The 23,706-nt window shown below is 35.2% G+C and overlaps 1 protein-coding gene across 1 annotated transcript; it reads right to left on the reverse strand.

Moving 5' to 3' along the window:
- Window positions 1-42: 42 nt before the first annotated feature.
- LOC126705301 (uncharacterized) lies at window positions 43-23,064 on the reverse strand. Its single transcript, XM_050404194.1, has 39 exons — window positions 22,757-23,064; window positions 22,122-22,198; window positions 21,878-21,977; window positions 21,611-21,718; window positions 20,731-20,847; window positions 19,894-20,044; window positions 18,651-18,898; window positions 18,320-18,511; window positions 17,680-17,756; window positions 17,441-17,558; window positions 16,452-16,535; window positions 15,563-15,658; window positions 15,289-15,390; window positions 14,690-14,758; window positions 13,262-13,357; window positions 13,086-13,193; window positions 10,078-10,191; window positions 9,815-9,898; window positions 8,964-9,092; window positions 7,610-7,808; window positions 7,383-7,526; window positions 7,220-7,263; window positions 6,976-7,059; window positions 6,776-6,844; window positions 6,598-6,674; window positions 6,110-6,179; window positions 5,673-5,822; window positions 5,210-5,275; window positions 4,905-5,049; window positions 4,716-4,780; window positions 4,562-4,627; window positions 3,201-3,294; window positions 2,518-2,554; window positions 2,323-2,380; window positions 1,990-2,100; window positions 1,592-1,659; window positions 1,032-1,098; window positions 880-948; window positions 43-525 (listed from the first exon to the last, which is right to left on the reverse strand). Exons 1-39 carry the CDS (start codon window positions 22,799-22,801, stop codon window positions 436-438), a joined length of 3,888 nt encoding a protein of 1,295 aa, XP_050260151.1. The 5' UTR covers window positions 22,802-23,064; the 3' UTR covers window positions 43-435.
- Window positions 23,065-23,706: the final 642 nt, after the last annotated feature.

The raw sequence follows: 23,706 nt of genomic DNA on the forward strand, positions 1-23,706 counted from the left end.
ATTATTTTACCATATTATTCAACAAGAGGTTCGAAACATTGGTTCAATTGCAAAACTTTTCTTTTGGGGAGGATCTAGGAGACCCTACAAAACACTTGCCATAAATTCTTTCTTGTTAAGTATATAATCATCAACACTTATATTACAACCTCTATGTAGTCGAACAATAATGATCTCATGCATTGGATATATGCATCCTTCTCATAACGAGTGAATCCCACAGCAAAACTCACACATTGTGATTACATATCTGATGCATAAATACCTTGCAGTTAACAGTCATGCTAGGGGCTACACCTAGGCTGCTCTTTTTTTTTTTTTTTTTTTGGTTATGTTGGGGTATATTCCTGTGAACTTGGTCCTTCCCTCTTTTCCACTTTTTTTTTTTTAATTATATTTTCTAAAGATAGTCCTATAAAAAGCAGTCTGTACCAATCAACTTGTCTGTGATAAAGCAGAAGGTTCATCCTCTTGCCCTTTCTCAATGATTATACTTGATGGTGGACCAAACATGCTCAATGCCACCTGCATACCACAAAAGCAAACCATGTAATTATTGACCTAACCAACCTAACTGGAAATGCACATGTTTAGCTTAGGGCATGAAAGCAGTAGAGAGTGCAACATGTGCACCATGCAAAATGTTTCCATTATACAATTAGCGCAGTTGCTCCTCTGATACAATAACTAGGACAATCACATTCCCAGCATGCACACATACCAAAAGATGGAGTGAGTTGCTGTCATTTTGCCAGCACTACAACAACTTATTTATTCACAAAGCCCTCTAACCGGAGAGAAGCCATGGCATAACTTAAAGTTACCAAAATTCAGGTAGTGAGTAACATTGTGGAAAATAACAGATTCAGTAAAACTTACTGGTAAAAATACAAGTCCATGCAAGAAACCAATAAGGACCAATGCCAGGTACATTTGGAAATAATAAACCTGCAAAACCCACAAAATATATCATGCCTCAGCTGATCTGATTAGAAAAACTCTATAAAAGCCAAGAGGAAGAGATCAGAGACCACAAATATTTCTGATCTTGAGAAGAAAAGGACAATTACTCCAACGAGCTTTGTAAGTGTAATTCCACTGCCAAAACAAGCAAAAAGAACAATATAAATTAATCAATATTTGTGATAGCAAACTAAAAACCCATTACCCTTGTGCCTGTAAGTGATTCTAAGGATACCAAAATGTGAAGCCCAAAGAATTGTTATCATCAATAGAAAAGAATAATTTGAAGAAATCACAAAACTAAAAATCCATTTAGGAAGGGTCTGCACCGGGTTTCTACATGTTGGTAACTTAGAACCTGTAGACAGAAGGTTAGCAAAAGGATATTTCGATCAAGCAAGTGATCATACTAGTAAAGCTTTTATTCCTATGTATGACAGACAAAAATCAAACTTTCATGTTTGTTGTTCCATGTTTTAATCAATGTACGTTCATATTATACTCAGTCTATGGTTCATGCCGCTATTGCAATTCCAATTCAGAAAAAATCTCGGCCCAGTGATGAAAGTTCTATCTACCATGTGAAGGGACCCCATGCCTCAAAAGGGAAAAGAGAAGTATAGTCAACCTGAAGACAGAAGCGCCCATGGTACTCAATGCCTTCTTAGCTCGTTGGTTCCTATCCCCATGGCTTAACTGTATAAGAGAAGTATAGAATTGTGACGAACTAGCAAATTATAAAGAACCAAATCCAAACTTGCCAATAGTCGGTTGGCGCAACAATCACAGTTTGGCTAAAAGTAAAAGTTTCCCCAAGCATTATTTAGAAGGGATCAGGGGCACCAAGGTGTAGGACTGCAGGAGGCCAAACACCATCTCTATAAGGATGCAAAGATTCCCACACAAATAAGAGATGCACAATCACCCCACCCCAAGAAGCAGTAAATGCCCCTTAAAAGACTTTTTTTGTAAATAAGAAAGAGCTTTAGAGAATATTCTGATAAAGCAATTACAGTAAATACTGACCAAGAAGGCATGTGCTATATGCACACAAAACTCAACAGCAATCCCTATCGACATTACAAGATTTACAACAGAGACTGCATTTAGTTGGATATCTAAAATTGCCATTACTCCCTGCAGAATTCAATATGAAAAGTTACTTTTAGGGGAGGGAAATCATGAACCACAAAAGTTACATTAATCAGAGAAGTCAACAGAAAGTTGACATGAAAGTAAACAGTACATAGATGATTAGGATTATCAAAGTACAATGGTATATATTTTTTATAAGGTACAAGGGTATATAGTAACCCAAAAGAGAAAAAAAATCACAAATGAAGAATTAGCAAAAATTACCATGAGATCAACAACAATCATTGCCAAAACAAGTAAAATAATCGCAGAACTCCAAATGCTGCATTCAAAAACAAATACAACAGAGAAATAATAGTTTATAATTCAATTCAGAAAGGAAGAGAATTGTGACTTCACGAGTGTAAAATGTTAATAAAAGCAAGCAGCTCTAAGGTTGCACTCCAAGAAAACTCATACCTGGATGTAACAACCAAACAAACAATAAATATTGCACCTGTTCCATCATCAAATGAGGTATTCAAAGAGCAGTTAAAAATCCATTAAATTCAAAATAAATTAATAACTTCACATCAAAAGCAGGAAATGTAATAATAAATATAGTACCAAAAAAAAAAAAAATCAACAATGATACTGGTATTAGTATAGCTATCATAGTGAAATATCAACAGAGAGAGGTGCCAAGAAACAGAAACACATTAGTAATTATTTATTTTTGAGGTGAAAATCTTGCATAAACAGACAAACACAACACAGAGAAAGGTGCAAGCTGTGTTTCAAGGCACTAACATGGCTACAAAATTATGACCTTTGACATAAAAAGGCTACAGTTGAAAGGTTATGACTTAAAAGCATCAACTATATTAATCAGGGATCATACTGCATAACATAATTAGAGCATAACACAAGTAAGAGAAATAATTTTTTTTTTACAGAATACGACATATAAGTTTATAATAATCAGGGAAAGAATGAAGTCCAACAATGAAAAATGTGCAAATACCCAGAACAAGCACACAAACACACATAGAAATGTCTGTATGCACATTTATTCACATGCGCACATACCCCTTGACACATGTATGCCTTAAGTCTGTGTGTGTGCATACAAATTGATTACTACAATTCTCTAGAATACCAACCGAGTGCTATAGAAATGTTGATCAAAGCTATCTTCCATATATCCAGATATTGCTCAAAGAAGATATAGAACACCGAGTATGGGAAGATATTCATCTGCATTAGAGAAAAAATTTCAACAAAGAGGAATAATATCAGAACAATGCATGGATCCACATTAGAGAACTGATTTTGCAGGTAACACTAGAAAGATCTAAAAGAAACACAGCAGCAACAAAGGATGTCAAAACAAGCCATGTTACATACACAAGAGGATAATAGTACTTCTAAAACCCACTTGGCAAATGCAATTCAATAACATGTATAACATGGCAAGGAATAACCAGCTGAAAATAATTTCCTAGGCCCATCCTAAGTTCCGAAATGGATGTCTAGTCTGAATTGAAATGACAAAAAAGTAATACATCTACCTTCAATTAAATTCTAGATTTGACGAAACTTTAGTCAGCAGTTAACAGAATAAGACTCTAAATAATCATCCAGCCTAGAGGCATGTCTACAAGGGAACTCAGGGTCACTGGTGGCAGGACAGAAGCAACCAAAAATGATGTTGCATGCATACGTGCCATGATAAATTTTACTACAGGTTTTGAAATTAAATTCAATTTACCTATCAGTATCATTTTACGTCATTTTTCAGAACAGATAAGACCTTGAAACTAGCTTATATTCACCATTCTACAATTGCAGAAAGATATACTGCTTGCAGTCCAACACTCACAGTATAACATGGAAATGTTCAGACATCTAAAAATCTAAAACACCATTCCCAAGGTGACTAACTGCATATGTTAGATGTGATGTTTCATACCCTTACATATGTAGGAGACATATAATCCTAGGGTATAGTTCTCACAATCTTTTCACATCTCTCCCACTAGCCTTCAATGTCACATGGTATTAGAGAAACAATAAAAACCCTTACCTCAAGTGCTTTTCTCTCTACCCTCTCAATCCTAGTTTCTAACAGCATACACACAAAACGGAAAAGAATGCTGTTAGACTTATAATTAAGTGATTAAATTCACCATTTCTTAACAGTTTAAGCTTTTGGAACAATCGGTAATTCAACATGGTATCAGAGCAGGAGATCTTGAGTTCGATCCCTAGTTTTACTCTACCTCCCATTTAAAATGTTAAATTCCCACTTGTTGGGCCCCCACTTATAAAGGAAAAGTTTAGGCCCACAAGTGGGGGGGAGTGTTAGACTTATGGTTAAGTGATTAAATTCACCATTTCCTAACAGTTTAAACTTTTGAGACAATCGGTAATTTAACAAATACATTCTATTCCAATCTCCAAAAGTAAAAATCAATGCTCCTAAAATAGGTTAAAAGGTAAAGCTGCATGGTTGGTTGCAAACCTGTAGAGAACTAGAAATTCTAGAGCTAAACTCCCGTGCAGCTCGCAGTGAATTGACAAAGTCACCCTGAGGAGAATGACAGAGATCAAACAAAGGAGGGATGCTCAAAACAGCTCATACTAAGAACTAAAATATAAGAAAAGAGGCTGCCTACTTGTTTGTTAAGTGGGGTGTGATAGGTACGAAATTCTGATGCTCGTATAATGCCACTCTCATAACCTGAAATAGGTTAGAAGCAAACTTGAAGTGCCAATCAAGAGGGTTGATGCATTTGCAATAATTTATAATAAAAAAATAAAAATTTTTAACTTGTAAAGAAAGGCAGTGTGTCACTGTCACAGACCATTCAGATCCACACTATTGGTGTAAGCCCCATGACCACCCTTTGCACAATCAGCAGATGGCAGAGCATTGAGGAACCATGGAAGCTTCTCCCTGAATTGCTCTGTATTAGGACGATCACTAATCAAATCTGAGTGGCGGAAGCACTGCAAACAGCATAAAAGAATAACTTTTTCACCTTTGAACGACTATTATTTGGCATTGCCTTAATTTATCATATAAACAACCCAAAAATTACATCCCTCCAGTTTAAGTACAGGCAGCTAGTGATGAATTTCTTTGCTGCATGGAGAGGAGGAAAATTACCGTTGTACAGTCTTTGCAAGCTCCACCTAAGCCACAAGGACCTTCATCAGGAGAACAACACTGTGGCTGGAGAAAAAAACATATCTGCCTTAGTAATCTAATAGTACATCATAATTCAGTAAACAGCATATAACAAGATTGAATTCAAACTCATACCAGTCAATGGAGAGAAGAACATGTAAAATTACACAAAAATCATAATATAATGCAAGAATGACAATTATAAGCTCACAAATGATAAAAAAAAAAATTTTTTGGGGGGGGGGGGAGAGATAGATGAATAAGTTCATGAGCTAGGGAAGAATCTAATTCATTTGGAGAGAGAAAGATGAATAGAGTAAAAGTTCATGAGCTAGGGATAGTCTCTACAACACTAATGGTTAACAGAACCCATTTGCCTAAAGAAATGGAAGGAAGATTTCCACTGAATATAATCAATCTGACATATGCCACAAGCACCAACCTGATCATCAGGTGGACAATAAGAACCATTTATAAACTTCCGACAACAACCAAAAGCCTCTGGAGATAACCATACGAGAAAGTCATCAAGCCATGATGCTGCTGGCTTAGCAATGTAGGACGACTCTGGTACTAAAGATGCTCTTGATATCTGCAGAAGAGAGGAGGGAGATACGTAAACTAGATTGTCTACAGAGGGGAAAAAATGAACTTTTGAAGTCCTGCATAAAAAGAAAAAATAGAATGCAGAAATATGTAGAGTAGGGAAACATTAATAAATAATATTTGAACAAGTTTATTTTTCAAAAATTATCTTGATACATAAAATTTAATAAGAATATTTAATGAGTAGTTCTTAATAAGAATCTAACATATGTATTGGCATTCAGAGAGTGATAATTAACAACAATTTTGAAAAGAAAACCATTACTGAACTACCTCGTTCAAAAGAGAGACTGAATCACACTGGCTGATGGAGCATAACTGGTTTGTATGTCTAGATTCCAAGCTGAGTAAGAGAGTCATTGCACATTAGATCAAGCAAGATGTACATAAAAGATGAAACAAGAACATCCGTATTTGCTCTGCATCAAAGATTGGATTTTCTCGACTATATTAAGTAATTTTAAATTCATCCCACTCATTTTCTGTTATACAATATATATATATATATATATATATATATATTCAGAATCCATTCTAAAGTCACATTTTAAAAAGATCTCATTTATGACTAAGTTTTATAACCCCTGATTTTTTACATGGAATACTTATTATGCCATTTCTTTTATGCACAATCTCTTGTGCATTGCACGTAGCAATCTTCTAGGCCCTGGAAATGATCCAAATCTTGACCAACAAATTAGCTTGAAAAATAATGAGAGCAAAATAGGAAGAAGGTAATAAGACACTGCTTAATAAGGTACCTGTAATTGTAATCCTTTACGACAAAATACAATGGTGGTCCAATTCTGAGATGCTCAGAGACATCATTGAAATACCCCTGACATGTAAAAGTTTAAGAATAAGAGGCACAGGAGTAGAAGAATTTTCATAAAGGCACACTCCTCAAAATAGTAGGGAGTCAGGACGACAAACTCAAACCTGAAGGTAAGAATCCCGAGGAAGAACAATCTGCTGCTCCAAACCGGGTTGAATCCTTGTACATAAAGCCTATAATGGTCAAAAGACATGTACAACATTAGTCATTTAATAATAGGTAGTCAAGAGCAGGAGGCAAAAGAAAACTACCAGAATGTAAGTGTAACAGTAATTTGAGGAAAGGTAGATCATAAGTGACTTACAATGCTTGCTAAAGAAAAACCAAAAAAGACGGCAATGACAATTAATTTAACTCCCCAGAGTCCAAGAATGGGAGCATGAACCTCCTACAAGATAATTAATAAACTATATGATGGGATGCTTTTTCAATAAATATCTTTCATAATCTCAACATAAAATATACGTAATCAAAACTAAATTAATAATCAACACATACCCTTACAGCACCAACAACATGATTTTTATTTATAGAACCCAAAAACTTACCTTCATATATCGAGCAAGCAGTCCATCTTTGCTCTCATTAATGCCTACAATTCATTGATTTGATTCATTCAGAGCAACAAAAGTGGGAATATGAAGATTTGATATAAGTAGAACGAATATATATATATATATATATATAATGAAAGCAAGCCTGCACAAATACCTTCATTAGGTTCAACAGAAGATGAAGGAAGTTTTATGCATGGAAAACAGTCAATCCTGTTATCCTCAGCTCTCAAAAAGTCGAAAACTATCAATGCAACAAATGCAGTAACTTGCAGGAGGAAGTCTAGTAGAACAGCCAAAGCTACAAAAATCAACAAATAAATAAATAAGGGTCAAAAGTATTTCAAAAAAAATCCATTAGAATATAGGAGATAAATTTTCAACCTGCAAACATGGAGAAGACACGGCAAGCTGGCATAGGAATGAAACTACCAACTGCAAAAGCCAGAATCTCAGAAAAACTGGCCAGTGTTATAGATGGACCAACTTCAACCAGTGCATTACTGATTCGTTCTTCCAAAGGTAACTCCAAGGATTGCCGTTTCACAGCATGTACCAATATACACATGTTATCTACTCCAACCTAGTTCCAGGAAGAAAAGGTGTTATAATTGTCATGGAACAAAGATATCATAAAACAAGCAAAAATAAGCATGCTCATGTACCCAAACACATGCAGAGAAATATACAAGCTGGTGGGAAAAATAAATTGTTTGCAAGTATTTGGCATCTGCAACAACAAGACTTTCAGCAACAGCAGCAGCAGATCTTCCAATTCGAAACAAAACGAAGACAAGCTATAGCTCTTGATGATGTAAGTCAGATCAACGAGAGATAGCAGCAGCAGAAAAATAACAAAGAGATGACAAATGCAATCAGCATCAGTCACCTCTACCACTTTTGTTGCAGCTGCTGCTGTACCATTTTTTCTGGACTGCTGCTTATCACTGTCAACCATAGCAGTTGTTAAAGTGCTGATTCTTTCCTTTTGCAACAAAGATATAGGGGTACCTCAGAATAGGATGGACTAAAATAGGGCTTCTACAATGGGAGGGAGAAAGTGGTGAAAGAGAGGGGAGGGGGGAGGAAAATTATAAGGGACGTAAAACATAAAACAAGGAAGGAAACTCTCTACGAGACACAAAGAACATAGAAAGAGCATAGGCCCATACGTATAAGGGCACATGAAACAGCAGCGTTTCTCACCAAATGGCTACAAGTTGGATAGCTTATTCAACTTGTAGTAAACCAGTGGTCCACTAGTTTCAGACATGCTTGTAGGGGTTTGTCTAGTCCTAGACTTAATGACTTACAGAGATCAAGGTTAAACTGATTTCATTAGGATGTATATACTCCTTTTATGTTTTTTGGCAAAGGTCTTGTGGCCTTAGCTCTGAGGCCCTTATTCTCAGCACATGTAGTCCCATAAAGGCCCTTTTCTATTTTTTATCTAGAGGGATAGCAATTCTCTCAAGACACAAAAATCCTTTTAAATAAATAATACCCCCCTCAGTGTTTGTAACTTGAACATGTTTCACGTGTTCAAGTCACAAACACGGATCTTCCTAGGGAGGTTATATGATGACAGTAGAACAAAAAAGAAGAAAAAAAAACTAAGGACACTGTATACCATTCTACTTTTATGGCAACAAAGACAATTACAGGACAGAACTCCCTTGACAAGACTATCAAAAGAAGACTAGCATCCAAAAAAAAAAAAAATAGAGAAACAACTTACAGCCAAAACTAGAAAAGGGATGACTTCCATGATGATTAACGTGGATTTAACTCCAATCGCACTGAAAAACCCAACAGATCCAAGGACAGAAAACAGAACAAGCAAAACGCCTGAAAGACCAAGCAACACCTGGAAATCATTACATTAAAAAAAATAAAAATGATTAGCCTTCAATCAACATAAGTCTACTCCAAGAAATAACTCATGATCTATAAAAATAATTTATTATAACAGATCTACATGGCATGGACATAAACAAACACATGCAGGATGTATGAATTTGTAGATATGTACCTACTAATCGCTATCCATGCAATGCGTGAAAAGTTTATTGAGAGATATTTATAAGTGATACATATTTAAAATATATCAAAGCCAAAGCATAGAATTTTTAGAAAGGACGCAACGTAATTAGACTATAATGTTTTTTAGAAAGGACCAAATATTAACTTAATTATAATGTGTGGTATTGAGTTAATTTATTCCAATAAAACAAAGAGTTCTAATTGATTGAACTGACACAAAACAAAAACCAAATTAAAAATATATTTTATAATGACAATATTAAAAAATATGGGCTTTCAAAAGCTTATGTGACAGTAAAATAATTCAACATAACTTTAATTCAAAACATGGAGGACCACAATGAGGTCAAACTGATATCAGCAGCAGCAGTACTATCACAATAATTATTACTGAACTTCAAAGACAATAAGTAATTAGCCAAACAATATTGCTTATATAATGCAAACAAAAATACACGGAATAAATGCAAACACAAATACACCCACTTGTATATAAACATACAAAAATCAAATTAAGAACAACTTAGGCCAAGTTTAAAAGTATACCTTGGATGAGATGTAGAAGGAAGATAAATGAGGTGCATCTCCCAAGGTCACTGATATGTAAGCAAACATTACAAGATAGCTTATCTGATACAAAGTCGGACAAGAAGGGGAAAAAGAAATTAACATTAAATCACATGATCACAAATGGTCAATATTATGATGACAACCAACTAATTAAGTTCACAAATACAAAAATGCATTATATAAATTATTCTCCCCAACCATTTGACCAACATGATATTACCAATCATGTCATTACTTACAATTATTGTTATAACATCTGCAGTACTTTCTCTTTTCAGTTCTTCCTCAATTGAGCTTTCGGATGAAAATGAAAGAGTAAGATTGCTAGACTGAATCATTGGGAGCAGCTCCTCCTGTCAAATTGTGTTAAAATTTTTAACATGCATGCGACCAATTCAAGAAGATGTAAGAAGCAGCTACTCAATCATACAAAAAGACAACTCGACCCATACAAAATATACATGTATGCACCTTTAATAGAGCCTACTATTATAGAGGATTCTTGGAGTGTAGATATGATTACATGCACAGGAGAACACAGTTTGCACAATTAAAATTTCAAAAATTATTTAAATAAATAAACAAATGACAGAACCAATCAATTTCAGTGCACAAAAATGTTTCGCGTATAAATAAAATAAATGAGAATAAAAACACTGGAGTACAGAACACATGTTTAACTTTATTTTCTTAGTAATTATTTGTTCATCAGTGCCTTAAGCATCAACATCGATTGAATGCTAAAAATTGAACATTTTAAAGCCTACATCCTGATACAGACGACAAATATGTGTGAAATCAGTAAATAGCAGTGTGACAAGAACTTTTTCTAGGCCAGATGGGAGACCCTAAAATATATTAGAACTGCAGCTTAAAATTCCTACTTAGATAAATGCTACTCAACTCAGCCATAATCCCAATTAAACTAAGGTCAACTTTATGAATACTCATCAACTAATTGAATTGGACACCTATATTTATTCTGTAATTCTTTTTTTTTTTTTATAGGTAATAAGAGTAATATTAATCATGAAGAAAAAACGAAGAAAGAAAATATATGGTGTTCATGATGGTGAACACAAGTAAAAGCAACAAACAACATCAAAGAAAAAAGACTCGAGAGACAATTCTAAGAGAAGAAAGAAACTCAATGATAGAAGAACAATTCGAAGAACCCCAACACCTAGAACAATCAAAAAGAGTTCTCCGGCATAAAGCTTGTAGCTGAACCAACGATTTCTCAAAAGCCTCAAAAGAGCGCTGATTTCTTTCTGTCCAAACAATCCACATCAAATAGCCAGGAACCATATTACATCTATCTGAATTAAATTTCCCTAGCCAATGGTTCCAACAGAACATCAAGCTTTCCACAGACCCTGGCTTGACCCATTGGATACCGAAGATCTGAAGCATATCCACCCATAGTGAATGAACTACAGAACAATGGATGAGGAGATGATCCACAGATTCCTCATTACAGCAACACATACAACACCGATTCGCCAAAGAGAGACCCTTAAGCATGAGATTATCCATAATAAGGATCCAACAATGAATTGTTGTCCGCAAAAAGAAGGCCACCCTTTTAGGAACCTTAACTTTCCCCAAATACCCTTCCATGGAAAACTAGAGATAGAAGCACCCCAAATCTTATTGTAATAGGACTGAGTATCAAACTTGCCGTTCCCATTAAGGCACCAGTGGGGACTATCACACCCAACACCTCTAGGGATCCGAGATTGAATGAAATCGAGGAAAGAAAAGGCAGCTTCTAATTCCCTACCATGAAAGTTCCTATAAAATCTCAAATTCCAACTTCTATCATTTCCACCCTCTATAGCACAAAACATTAGAAATGCAAGCTTCCTTGTCACTTGAATAGGCATATAACTGAGGATAGAGCATTTTAAGCCAGTTATCCCCAACCCACCTGTCATGCCAAAAAAGAATACAAGAGCCATCACCCACCACTAGGGCCAAATGTTTGGAAAAGTTCTCCCATCCTTCATTAATACCACACCATAAACCACAACCATGGGCCCTTCTGCAGACTTTAGTATTCCACCCCCCTTGACCCTCTCCATACTTAGTGGCTACAACCCTCCACCAAAGATGGGTGCCTTCTTGTCCAAATCTCCATAACCATTTCCCTAATAGAGCTTGATTGAAATACACAAACTTCTAAATCCCCAAGCCACCCGTATCTAAAGGTGAGCACACCTTCTCCCAAGCCACCAAAGAATATTTGAAACACTCCTCTGAAGACCCCCATAAATTTTTTTTCTGAATACGTTCCAACCTATCAACCACAGCAACAGAGATGGTAAATAAGGATAGATAGAATGTAGGAAGACTTGAGAGGGTACTCTTCAACAAAGTAAGTCTCCCACCCTTAGATAAATAGAGACGCTTCCAACCTGAGATTTTTCTCCATCTTCTCCAAAATAGGATTCCAAATGGATGCTGTCTTGAACGGAGTACCCAATGGCATTCCCAAGTATTTCATAGGCAAACTACCCACCCTACAACAAAGAATATTAGCCAAGGCACCAATGTTACCAACCTCCCCAACCAGGACAATCTCACTCTTCCCCACATTAACTTTCAAACCAGTAAAAGCTTAGAAACAAGACAAAGCCAACCTAATGGACAACAGCTGTTCTCTAGAAGCATCACAGAACAAAATGGTATCATCTACAAACAACAAGTGTGATATGCGTACCTCAATAGAGTTAGCTGGTCCCACATGAAAACCACAAAGAAGACCACTCTCCTCAGTTTTCTTCAAAATCCAACTTAACACTTCCATATCATAAGGAAAAAAAGAGGAGATAATGGATCACCTTGTCTCAACCCACAAGAGCTTCCCAAAATAACCTGTCGAGGAATTTTATTCTGTAATTCTGTCCAACCTAAAACTATTTTATTTGTTACCTCCCTATTTGATATATCCTTCTTCACTATGTCTCTCTATTGAATATTCCTCTTTATATAGAATATTTGATATCTACAATTCACTAAGTTGGAGAGAAAGCCTCTATTAAATTAAGTGTATCACTACAGACAAATTGAAGCAGTGCCATAGTAGCATGGGAATCCAATAACACATAATGTCAAGGAGGTTAAAAATAGAATTGCAACATATGGGAATAACATATCAAGTAACGCATAAAATCTACATGACAAACACACAAGCAATACAAAATAGTTAATAAACATTCAACAAGGGAACGTGCAGTACACAAACCTTCGCTAGCTGTATGAAAGCTTTTTCCCAAGCCACTGCTTTCCCATTCTCATTGCCTACTTCGTCAATTGCATTAATAACTGGGTAGGTAACAACAAATGCGGAAGCCTGAAATTGGTACATCATCATAGGATTAGTACATACTCAGATATCCAAGAACAGATTGAATATTTTACCTCTGAATAATTGCTCCCAGAAAATCCTCCTAAGGCAGTACTTGGATCAAGTGGAGCCTTAAATGCACTCATGCATGTGTCTGCAGTAGTATAATGCTGACAGCAGGAAGATACAGGAAATTCAGGTTAATATATACAAGCAGCAAAAATCAAAACAGTAGTGTAACAATAACAATGACAAAACTCCAGGTGTGCTCCAAGTGAAGTATTTAACTCTCTAACCCATGAACCAAAAATGTTGAAATTTTTTTTAAAATCATGACCCAAATTGCTAACTACACCAAGCAACAGCTAGCACCTTTCCTACTGAGTACTAAAAGTCTCCTTCACTTTCTCAAAAGTCAACACACACACACAGAGGAATCCAGACATTAAAAATCGTTAAAAAATGATGTTAAAGAAACACAGGTAGTCCACATTCCCTAAAATCCTAGAACAATAAAATGTGGACACAGGAAGATCAGCATGGAGAAACAAATGATCAAGAAACGAAGGTGTTCAGGAAAAGATTATAAATTTTGGTGTCAAATACTTCCAAAGGAATTGGTGAGCTTCTCCTCTCACCATGTTGGATTTCCACTTATTTTCATGTATGCCTAGTCTACTTGCATGGTATAGAGATTCAGATTTATTTTCACATAGAACCCTCAAAACCAATAAGCTGTAGAGCTTACTCTAAAAGCAAAGATCAATAACTAGGCCTGTGTCACCCTTAAGACAGAAACCTCAGAGCATTCCAAAACAGTCTTTCATTCCACCATAAAAAATTTAAGAATTCTTCTTACTGTAGAGCTTACTAACTCCTTGCTATGTCTGAATCATTTCTTTCATCCTATGTATAGCTTTAGTTAGTTTTATTTACCATTATTGTGTGATTCAATATAAGCAATAAATTTGAATTAACAAAGGCTAGAGCATCAATTTGTTTTCAGTGCTGCTCTCTTGTCCTCCATCTTTTCTCTTCAGATCTTCCTTGTTTTTTTCTTCCAAAAGCCTCAAAACAAAATAAGCAATTGCAACTCTGGCCTGAAGCAAGGCCACATACATATTTGGCAATTGCTCAAGGAACCATCAATCATTTCCACACACAAGTGTTAGATAATGGTTAAATGATTAGATTCCCCATTTCCTAACAACTTGAGCTTTTGGGATAAGTAGTAATTTATCATAGTGTCAAAGCAAGAATTAGTGCTAAGATAATGGTTAGATGTTTAAATTTATCACGGTTAAACTTTTGAGGCAAGTAATGATTTATCAACATGGACCATTTAAATACATACATTTAGAGATATTGAGTATATATTAGTTCCCATCCAAAAAGAAAAAAATTTACAGTTCCCTGACATAACATGTAACATGCATATATATCAAGCATCAACAAACAAAAATCCATCTAAGTTATATAGTTTAGGTGGCTATAAAGTTTACCTGAAAACAATATTCTGCATGCTGTACTCCTCCAAAGGTGTCATAATTTTCGGGATCCATTTTATAATACTATTAGAAAGAAAAAGGGGTAAGAAAAACACAAATGTAACGCTTGGAATGTAAAAAATGTGACTTTAACATTTCTGCTTAAAAATTTATTTCTAAAATCATGATCTCACCCAAAAAAGCTAAAGGTGTACTCAAAACAATATTCTGCATGCTGCACTCCTCCAAAGTTGTCATAATTTTCAGGATCCATTTTATAGTACTTTTTTTTATAGGTAAATAGGGGGAGGGGGGGGGGGGGGGGGGGGGGGGGGGCGGCTGGTGCGGTTTAAACCCCAGTACCCAAGGGGAAAGTAATGTTTGAAAAGTAAACAGTGCAACTTTAACATATCTGCTAAAAAATTTATTTCTAAAATCATGATCTCATCACACAGGCAAAAAAAAAAAAAAAAAAAAGAGGTGTTGACTCAAAGTTTGCACAACCAACACCACCCCCCCCCCCCCCCCCCCCCCCAAAAAAAAAAAAGTGGAAAAAATCCCACCAGCTGCACCAGATACAAAATACTAAATATGAAAAGAGAACATGAGAAAACCTGCAGAATACTTTGAGTGGCACAATCCTGGCCAAGAGGCTTCAAGCAAATGTCAGTTAAAGATACCATTGAGCCTGAATAGTTGGCAGAAATTCCATCAACCTGTTAAAATCAAGCAATGAATAGGAGGATTATCAACTATACTATACAAATCAGATCAAGAAAACTGGGCTTTAAAGAATAGCAAAAGCGCGCAATTCTGTATTCATGTAATATGATTCAGTTTACACATATTTAGATGGAATCAAAAAGCAGCACCAACGCTCAAGAGTACCTTCTCCTGTACTTCAAAGAGTAACTGAATATTATCCTCCGTAACAATACTAGGTGACTTGCCATGCTTTGGATCAGGCATGGTCGCTATTATAAGCTGAAACATATACAAACACAAAATTCTTATCAAGCATTTCATATAAAATTACAGAAGGATATCCCCATTTTATATCATGAAAAAGATTAAGAATATTTTTTTTTGTTATGTACAAGCAATTTAGTGTCAACACAAGAAACTCAATTCAACTAGGCATTAACCCCAAATAAGTCAAGACAAATCCTTTTTCAGACCTAGACTCTTTTCAGCCCAAAAAAATATATATCTCAGAGCATTGTGAGATCAAGGAAGGGTAAACTGACCAAACAAGTTATCCTCTAGAATCCCCAAAGAAAAACAAACATATGAAAACGTTTTTTTTTTTTTTTTTGATTGGTAAATGGTAAGTTACACATGCAGCCAATGAGTCTTTAAACCCACAACCTCACCCTTCACGTAGAATTTATAACTGGAGGTGGCACCAGTTGAGCTAGAGCACATTGGTAAACCTGAACATGTAGCAATTGTTTATGAAACTCTGACTGAAGAAGCCACCAAGTTCGCAGTAAAGCTTGTTGGCAACCTTCTATAGGCCTGGTTTTGACACCCATCATCACTGGCTAACTCACTTCATTTTTTGACTAAAACCTTGTAATGATATTCTCACTAGGAACCCATGAAAAACAAATTATTAAAATACATAAATAAGCAGGTGGGTCCAGAAAGGAGATCTCTCTCTCTCTCTCTCTCTCTCTCTCTAAGAAATAAGAGAACATAAACATTAGCAACCACATAGTAAAAATATCCAAAGATCACAGATAAAGAAAGCAAAACATTAGAACAAAATTGAGACCTGTTCAATTCTGTAGAAGGGAGCAAGGTGGCTGTCGAAAAATTGCTTCTCTTCTGCTGCCTTACTACCATGACCAACCCATAACTACAGGGAACAGAAAATTTTATCATACAAATTAAAAAACAGGGATACAGAAAAGATCAATTCTCACCAGATTCTGGAATATATAATTATCTAACAAGCTAACTAAATCTTCATATGCTATAAGACTAGGACCATCATTAGACGAATACGAATTAAGCCAATATTTGCTTCTTCAGAGCACCAAAGCAAGCATGACATTACATGATTATAAAGTCCCAAGGTATCAAAGCCTAGAAAGAGCCTGACCCTACTTGAATGGATCGCTTCCCTATTTTCAAACACATTTGTCAATACATCATCCCCATTCTCTCCTGGATTATAACCTTCGATTCTAATATATATATATATATATATGTATGTATATATGTATGTATGTATGTATATCATGACAATCCTGCAATTTAGTGGTTGTTGGCATATAATGCAACTCCAGTAGTAAAGTCCAAAGCTACGAATGTATAAACAAATAATGGTCCATTGTTGAGATATCAAAGAAGCAATAACCCCTAAAGAGGCTAAAAAAAAACCCAAGTTAAAAATGAATCATTACACTGATTGTGATCATATAGACCACTGAACAGGCATCAGACAGAAAATAACATGCAGAATAAACAGGACTGGAAGCATAACTTCAAATGAAGAAAGGTAGAAAAGCCTTTGCACCAATAATATCAACAAATTGTGTTTTAAAGAACATTTCTCTTTTTCTATGTCTACTAAAAGATGTAGACTTGAGACTTTTTTTAAGCCTAAAGGCCAAAATTTTATCCTAATTAATTTACAATTAAATTACAGTGAAACACACAATATATAGACCCATGGTATCAATTTACTTGAAGGTAGTTGGAGTCATGAAGACAAACTCTTCTGCAAGCTATGAAATAATAGAGATGACAACAAGATACCTTCTCTGGTCGGGTCTCCACCTGGAAACGAAATAGACCTAAACAAAGCAGGAGAACGATTGCCACTGAGGAACAGAGCACAAGAGTGGGATTTCTGGCAACCCAAATTCCATATCTCCTGGAAGCAACATAAAAAGTGATTCAGGGAACATATTTTTGTATGTGCTATAAGCAATGGTAGAGCTGCAGATGCCAAAATACACAGCATATATGCTAGAAGCAATAATAGAGCAGCTAACCTGTAAAAGCTTGACATATACCCTTGAACCACAGAAATATGAACCCCATTTGATGCTTGAGGAACCATGTGTTGCACCTAATTGTCAATTTATATAAGGAAACTATAAAGAAACCTAGAGAAATATTTGCATAGAATGTAAATAACAGAATCACAAGTTTACACAGTATCCAAAATAAAATAACCAACTAATGAGAAATGTAGAAGCAGAAGTAAAATAATTTCCTAAGGAAGTAAACAACTTTAAATGAAGAAAAACAAAAGAGTTATAGTATATGTTTTGCAAGGCTTATGTTTTAGTAACTTATTTGCTTAAAGGTAAGCTAGCCAACCACGCACTAAAGATAGAATACAGGAAAATATTTCCAACAAAGAATAATAGACTACATGGAAAATAAATAAATAATAATAGACCCACGTGCAAACTCAAAATTCCACAGGATAACATCAACAAATTGATTTTAACAGCCAACAATTGAACATAATATGATGTAAAATGCAAGGGATCAAGTTTAGCACTATATAGTTTAATGCTGAAAGCGAAACACCATATGATACTGAACATAACAGACACCATAATAGAAAGGGGATGGATGGATCACTGGAGTACAGGACATATCATAAAAGTAATTCAAATCTACCTCTGAAAGAAGCTTTCCATCTTTTCGCAGGTTGACAACATCAATTTCACTATTGTCTGCAACATTCAACAATGGTTCCATGCTAGATGGACGATTCCTTCTTTCCCTTGTCTTATGAAACAAACCCCATCCAAAGAATGCACAAACTAAAACAATATACAGGATCACTAGTGAAATTTCAACGCATGTAACCTGCAAGTAGCAACAAACAGCATCCAAGTCCATGCAATTATTTGATCATCAAAATGTGAAATCTTGGCCATCCTATGAACCAATATAAAAGGAAAGAAAAAAAAATCAAAGAAAAGGAATCAATCAATACTGCATCTACCTTTAGTGATCCAATTCTAACTGAGCAGGAATCTTTTTTGGGTGGAGAAGGAGGTTCTGAACTGGAGCACGCAGGAGATAAAGGGCAATCACCACAAGAGCAACCCAGTGAAGTGTCACCACACGGATATGTAGACACATTCATTAGCTCCATTTTAGATGACTCAGGAACTATTGGCTTAAAACCAATGGCATAAGGTGAACCAGGAAAACCAGGGGGTGCTTTCTGGCCAATAAATGCAAACCATTCTGGCAAAAATAATTGGGATTATACACATTAAAACTTGGAGAAATTTTATAATAACAAAGGAAAACAAAGATGAAAATTCTAATTTGCACATGACACTTGACCGGAATATAATCAGCAAAACTTACTTTACCTCAGTTTTATGTACAGAAACAAGATCAATACAAAATTTGAATGCCCTCATGGACACAATCTTTCAACTAACAAGGATGCTGAGGGTTTTATTTAATTTCGATAAAACAAGTGTTTGAACATCAAAGAAATTGCTAATGTGGTCATGGGTCAAAGTTATTGATGCTTAATCACTATATATAGTAGGACTCATGTTTCCTATATGTATTGAAGTGACTGCACAAGATCTGGACTGCCCACACATGATAGTCCAATGTATATATTATCAAGTATAACAGTTTCATTTCGTCACCCTTGTATAGCCAGGTCAAAACCAGTGTAATTTATTAGATTTTTTTTTTTTAAATGTGTGCTTCACTTCAATTAGGTGAGTGCTTGCACTTTGCACTTCGCACTTTGTGCTTAAATGCACCCCGCGCTTTGACCAACACAGGTAAAAACTAGCATATGGCTTGGGCCAGCACAATGATCCTTACTATACAATAATAGCTTAACCCCACCCATGACCACCTCTCACAGAGTAGTAAAAACTAAAAACTAAAAACACAGTTACAAATTACTAACTAGTCTCCTACACATGTCCATCTTTGTAAACTAGCCTACACCATTTCCATGTATTTGTCATTCCTGTAAACCCAAGATCTAAACTCCCTACCTTAGAACAACATAGGAATCACCCCTACTTGATAGTAATAGCGCAACTCAACTATGTCTAGATTAAGAATCTCAAACTCATCAAGATATAGTACAACCATATAGGAAAAGTTTAAAACAAATGGATACTAAAAACAAGATCATTAGTAACTGCAAACTAAATTCAGATGGTGACTGTATTCATTGCATTCTTTGCAAGATAGTATGTCACCTTTAAAATTTCTAGCACCAGCACCAATAAAGTCTATCGCCCGTGTATTCATTGTGCCAAACTTTACCTCCTTGCAAGAGTTATAAAGCTCTTCACCAAAAGTATCAGTTACATAGAAGTCAATGCCATCCACAGTCATGTTGCCATTAAGCTGAAGCAAAAATTGATTGTAATACTAACCATGAGCAGAATATGTACAAGTAGTTCACATACGCTGGATATATCTCATATGAAAGTTTGTAATAATAATTACAAGATAAACTTAAAACTAGTAAATCAAGTTCTTGTTTCATAAATTAAAAGCATGTATAACATGATTATAGGATCAGGAAGCAAGGGCATGACTTCATAACACAATGACACTGGGTGTGTTGACATGCATTGCTGGCTATTACAGAACTCATTAGCAGTTGATAAAATGAGTCCAACCTGCCACATACAGTACTGTTGAGTTATGACAGCATAGTCAACTTACATGGCATCAACAAAGGAATGTGATTTTCACAGAATAGTGATTTACAATCATATAGAAGAAATTATATCAGGTCTCACTCCCAAGTTCAGAGAATATGTCCCACTGCAATTTTAATTCAGGTGGTGGTTGTCCTCTAAAGAGAGGGGTGGGAGATGGTGGGATTGGAGACCAACCAAACCTTATATAAGGCTAGAATCATCCCAACAAAGCCTTATATCCAACAATATAAAGGGAAATTTTAAGCCTGTAAGTGTACAATATGTTTATAAGAATTTTATTGGGGAGGGGGGGAAGTCTCCTACAAGTAGTATTTCTAAAATGGTGCAAAAAAGCTCTGAATAGAATTTATAAGCATGTCTAACCTCAGCAATAGAAGTAACATTGATGAATAGACTCTGATTTGGAGAGCATGAAAGCTCACAGAAAAGATTCAAGAAGTTCCTCAAGCATGCCGGACAGCCCACAAGAAATGGTATTGCCTGCAATAGATTGAATTCATTTCAATTAAAAAGTACACAAATGTCATCAAGAGAACAAACGTTTTGTAAGGCAGATATAAATACAAATAGAGATGTGTGCCATGCTCTTAGCTAATCAAGTCTCATTCTAAGTCCTCACTATAACCATTTAGCATGGCACTCACCATAAAACATACAATTGACAAAAAAACCCTCAAAGAATAATACTAAGAGATTATATTGAATAAAGAGAAATTTCAGACAGATATTGGACCATATGATACTCAACGTTGAAAGAGATTATGATGAAAGAAGAAATTTCACCCTAGGAGGATATCATAAAGAAGAAAACCTACGCATATAAGAAGCACCTAGAGAAGCAAAGAGATTGACTAACCTTGATGCAGAAGCAAGAGACTCAAACTATACCTTTAAAAAAAATTTATTAAAAAAAAAAGTAATTTTAAGAGTCTCAACTAAACTAATCCCTAAAGATATTTTTATTTCAATTTAAAAAGCCTTCTATGATAGCAATATTACAGATTAGATCAACTTAACATATTAATCTAGAAATAAGTAGAAGAACACAACTTCCACTTCCACCCCATATTGTCATTACATAAAAGTGCTGGTTGGTCATTGGTTCGCAGGGATAAGATCATTGTACTTACAAATAATACAATAATGAATATCAATAATCAAATTCAATTTCATATCAATTTAATATATACATATACATACATCCATGTGTGTGTGTGCATGTTTTTCTGTGGTGAGGTCATACTTGTTGAACTTGTGCCCGCAGTGTGTCAAACTGGGTCTCTGTACAACACACATTTCCACTTATTGTTGGACACAAGCTTTGAATTTTGGCAGAAAGCAACTCATCAGGCTGCAAGCATAGAAATGAGTAGTTACATCCACGAATGAAGCATATCATATATTCATATGTATATGTTAGAAATTACTTTCAAGGAAAATAAAGAGGAAAAGAGATTCCTCACTCCTGATGAGGATGTCCCATGGACTAGCTAGGAGTTTTATTATATACCTTCACAGATGGGGAACCATAAGGACAGTTCAAAACTTTTCCATCACTGCGTTCTCCACATATATCATACATTGCACAGTATTCTTCAGAATGTCTTTCCCTGACCACCAGACCAGAACAATGTTATTCTTGTATAAGAGAACGAGGAGGCTATTTCAAAAGTAAAGTCAAACTCAGCAGTTACACAGAAATATCTTATAAATATTATCATCCATATGTGAGCTTCTGATTAAAGTTGCCTTACCCAGATTTTGCTTCCAAAATTGAAAGAACACCCGTATCCAGCTTCTCAGCACTCAGCAAAGAAGTAAACAAAATCACCTAGGAGAACAAAAATTTCCCACTTAATAACAATTTTTTAGTATACAACATAAGCCAGTTACATTATGCACTATAACACATTAAGCAGAAATTTCAAAACTAAGTGCATTAGATCGTGAAAGCATTACTACATGCTCAACCATTAGCCATTATCCAATCACACAAATGGTTCTCCACTTTCTTCAAGTACATTCACATCACAATAATTAGCAAAGTTTCAAACTTTCAATTCAACAAGGCATACACTATAATCAAACACTCTTCTTAATAAAAATTAAACAATAAATAAATAAACAACTAAGCTAACCCATCAAAGAATTCAGCCACCCCAGATGATCAAAATGAAAAAATCAAACAAAAATTAAAGAACCAACCCTTTATCCAATACTTCCTGTTAAACCAATTAAAGTTCAAAGAATCCTAGAGCTGTTCTTTCATCAAATTATTCTTTTTAGGAAAAGTAAAGCAAAACGTATAGTCTAAATTATCAAACAAAAAGCCATCCATAAACAAAAATAAAAGTAAAAGGAACAAAGAAATGGGATTTGAAATTCTTGCCTGGAATAAAGTAATAGCAAGAAGCAATCCTAAAGAGGAAGCCATAATTCTTTGTATTTTTTTTTTCCTTTTTTTTAACAGTGTATGAGAAAAAACAGAGAGCTCTTCACTGTACTGAACGATATGAAACAGAGTAAAGGTGGGAAAAACGAAAATTTAGCAATGGAAGAGAGACGTGTGAGAGAGGAGCAAGTGGGTTAACTGTTACTGGGTATTACAATGCACAAGTGGGTTTGCTTGGAGATTGGGCCAAAAATGACAGAGAGTCAAAGTCTGAAAGACAAAGACAGAGAGTGAAATGCTTTGTATTTTTGTGAATTAAGGAGAAATGGACACGCAACATTAATGTTTGTTGATGAGACTGACTCACACAAATCACAATTAATGTCAAACGGCACCGTTTCCTGTTCGATTCCTTAAGGATAAAGTATTAGGAATGTTAGGATATATCCAATATGCTTGGCCCTTCGGGTTGAGCTTATGGGCCCATCAACTTCTTCTTCGTAAGAATTGCTTTGGGCCCAAAATTTGGCCATTTGTAATGGTAGACATTTTCGAGAAAATGGGCTTTTCAAGGACCCAATGACCAATTGTCACATTAGTTGGACTTGTCAATTCTCCAGGTCCCAAATAACTTTCTGTTCTAAACTATTTGCATTAATGGATTCATTTGCCTCCGGTTGTTGGATATCCTTGCTTTGATTTGAAACCAACACAACCCACTAGTAACACAAATGTCACACTTAATTTTTCCTCAATTACTTTTTTGAAGTGGTCCATATCCTTCTAACTTTAGTTATTATGCATTATTTTTTCCTAATTTTTTTCGGTAAAACTAAAATTTATAATTATCAAATTTATTATTTAAATTTCTCATTCTTTTAAGGAGGTTAAGGTTATATCATGATAATCAAAACTTATCATATAATTACAATTGATATTACTCAAAT

This window comes from Quercus robur, chromosome 11 (assembly GCF_932294415.1).
Source record: "Quercus robur chromosome 11, dhQueRobu3.1, whole genome shotgun sequence".
Taxonomy (NCBI): Eukaryota; Viridiplantae; Streptophyta; class Magnoliopsida; order Fagales; family Fagaceae; genus Quercus; species Quercus robur.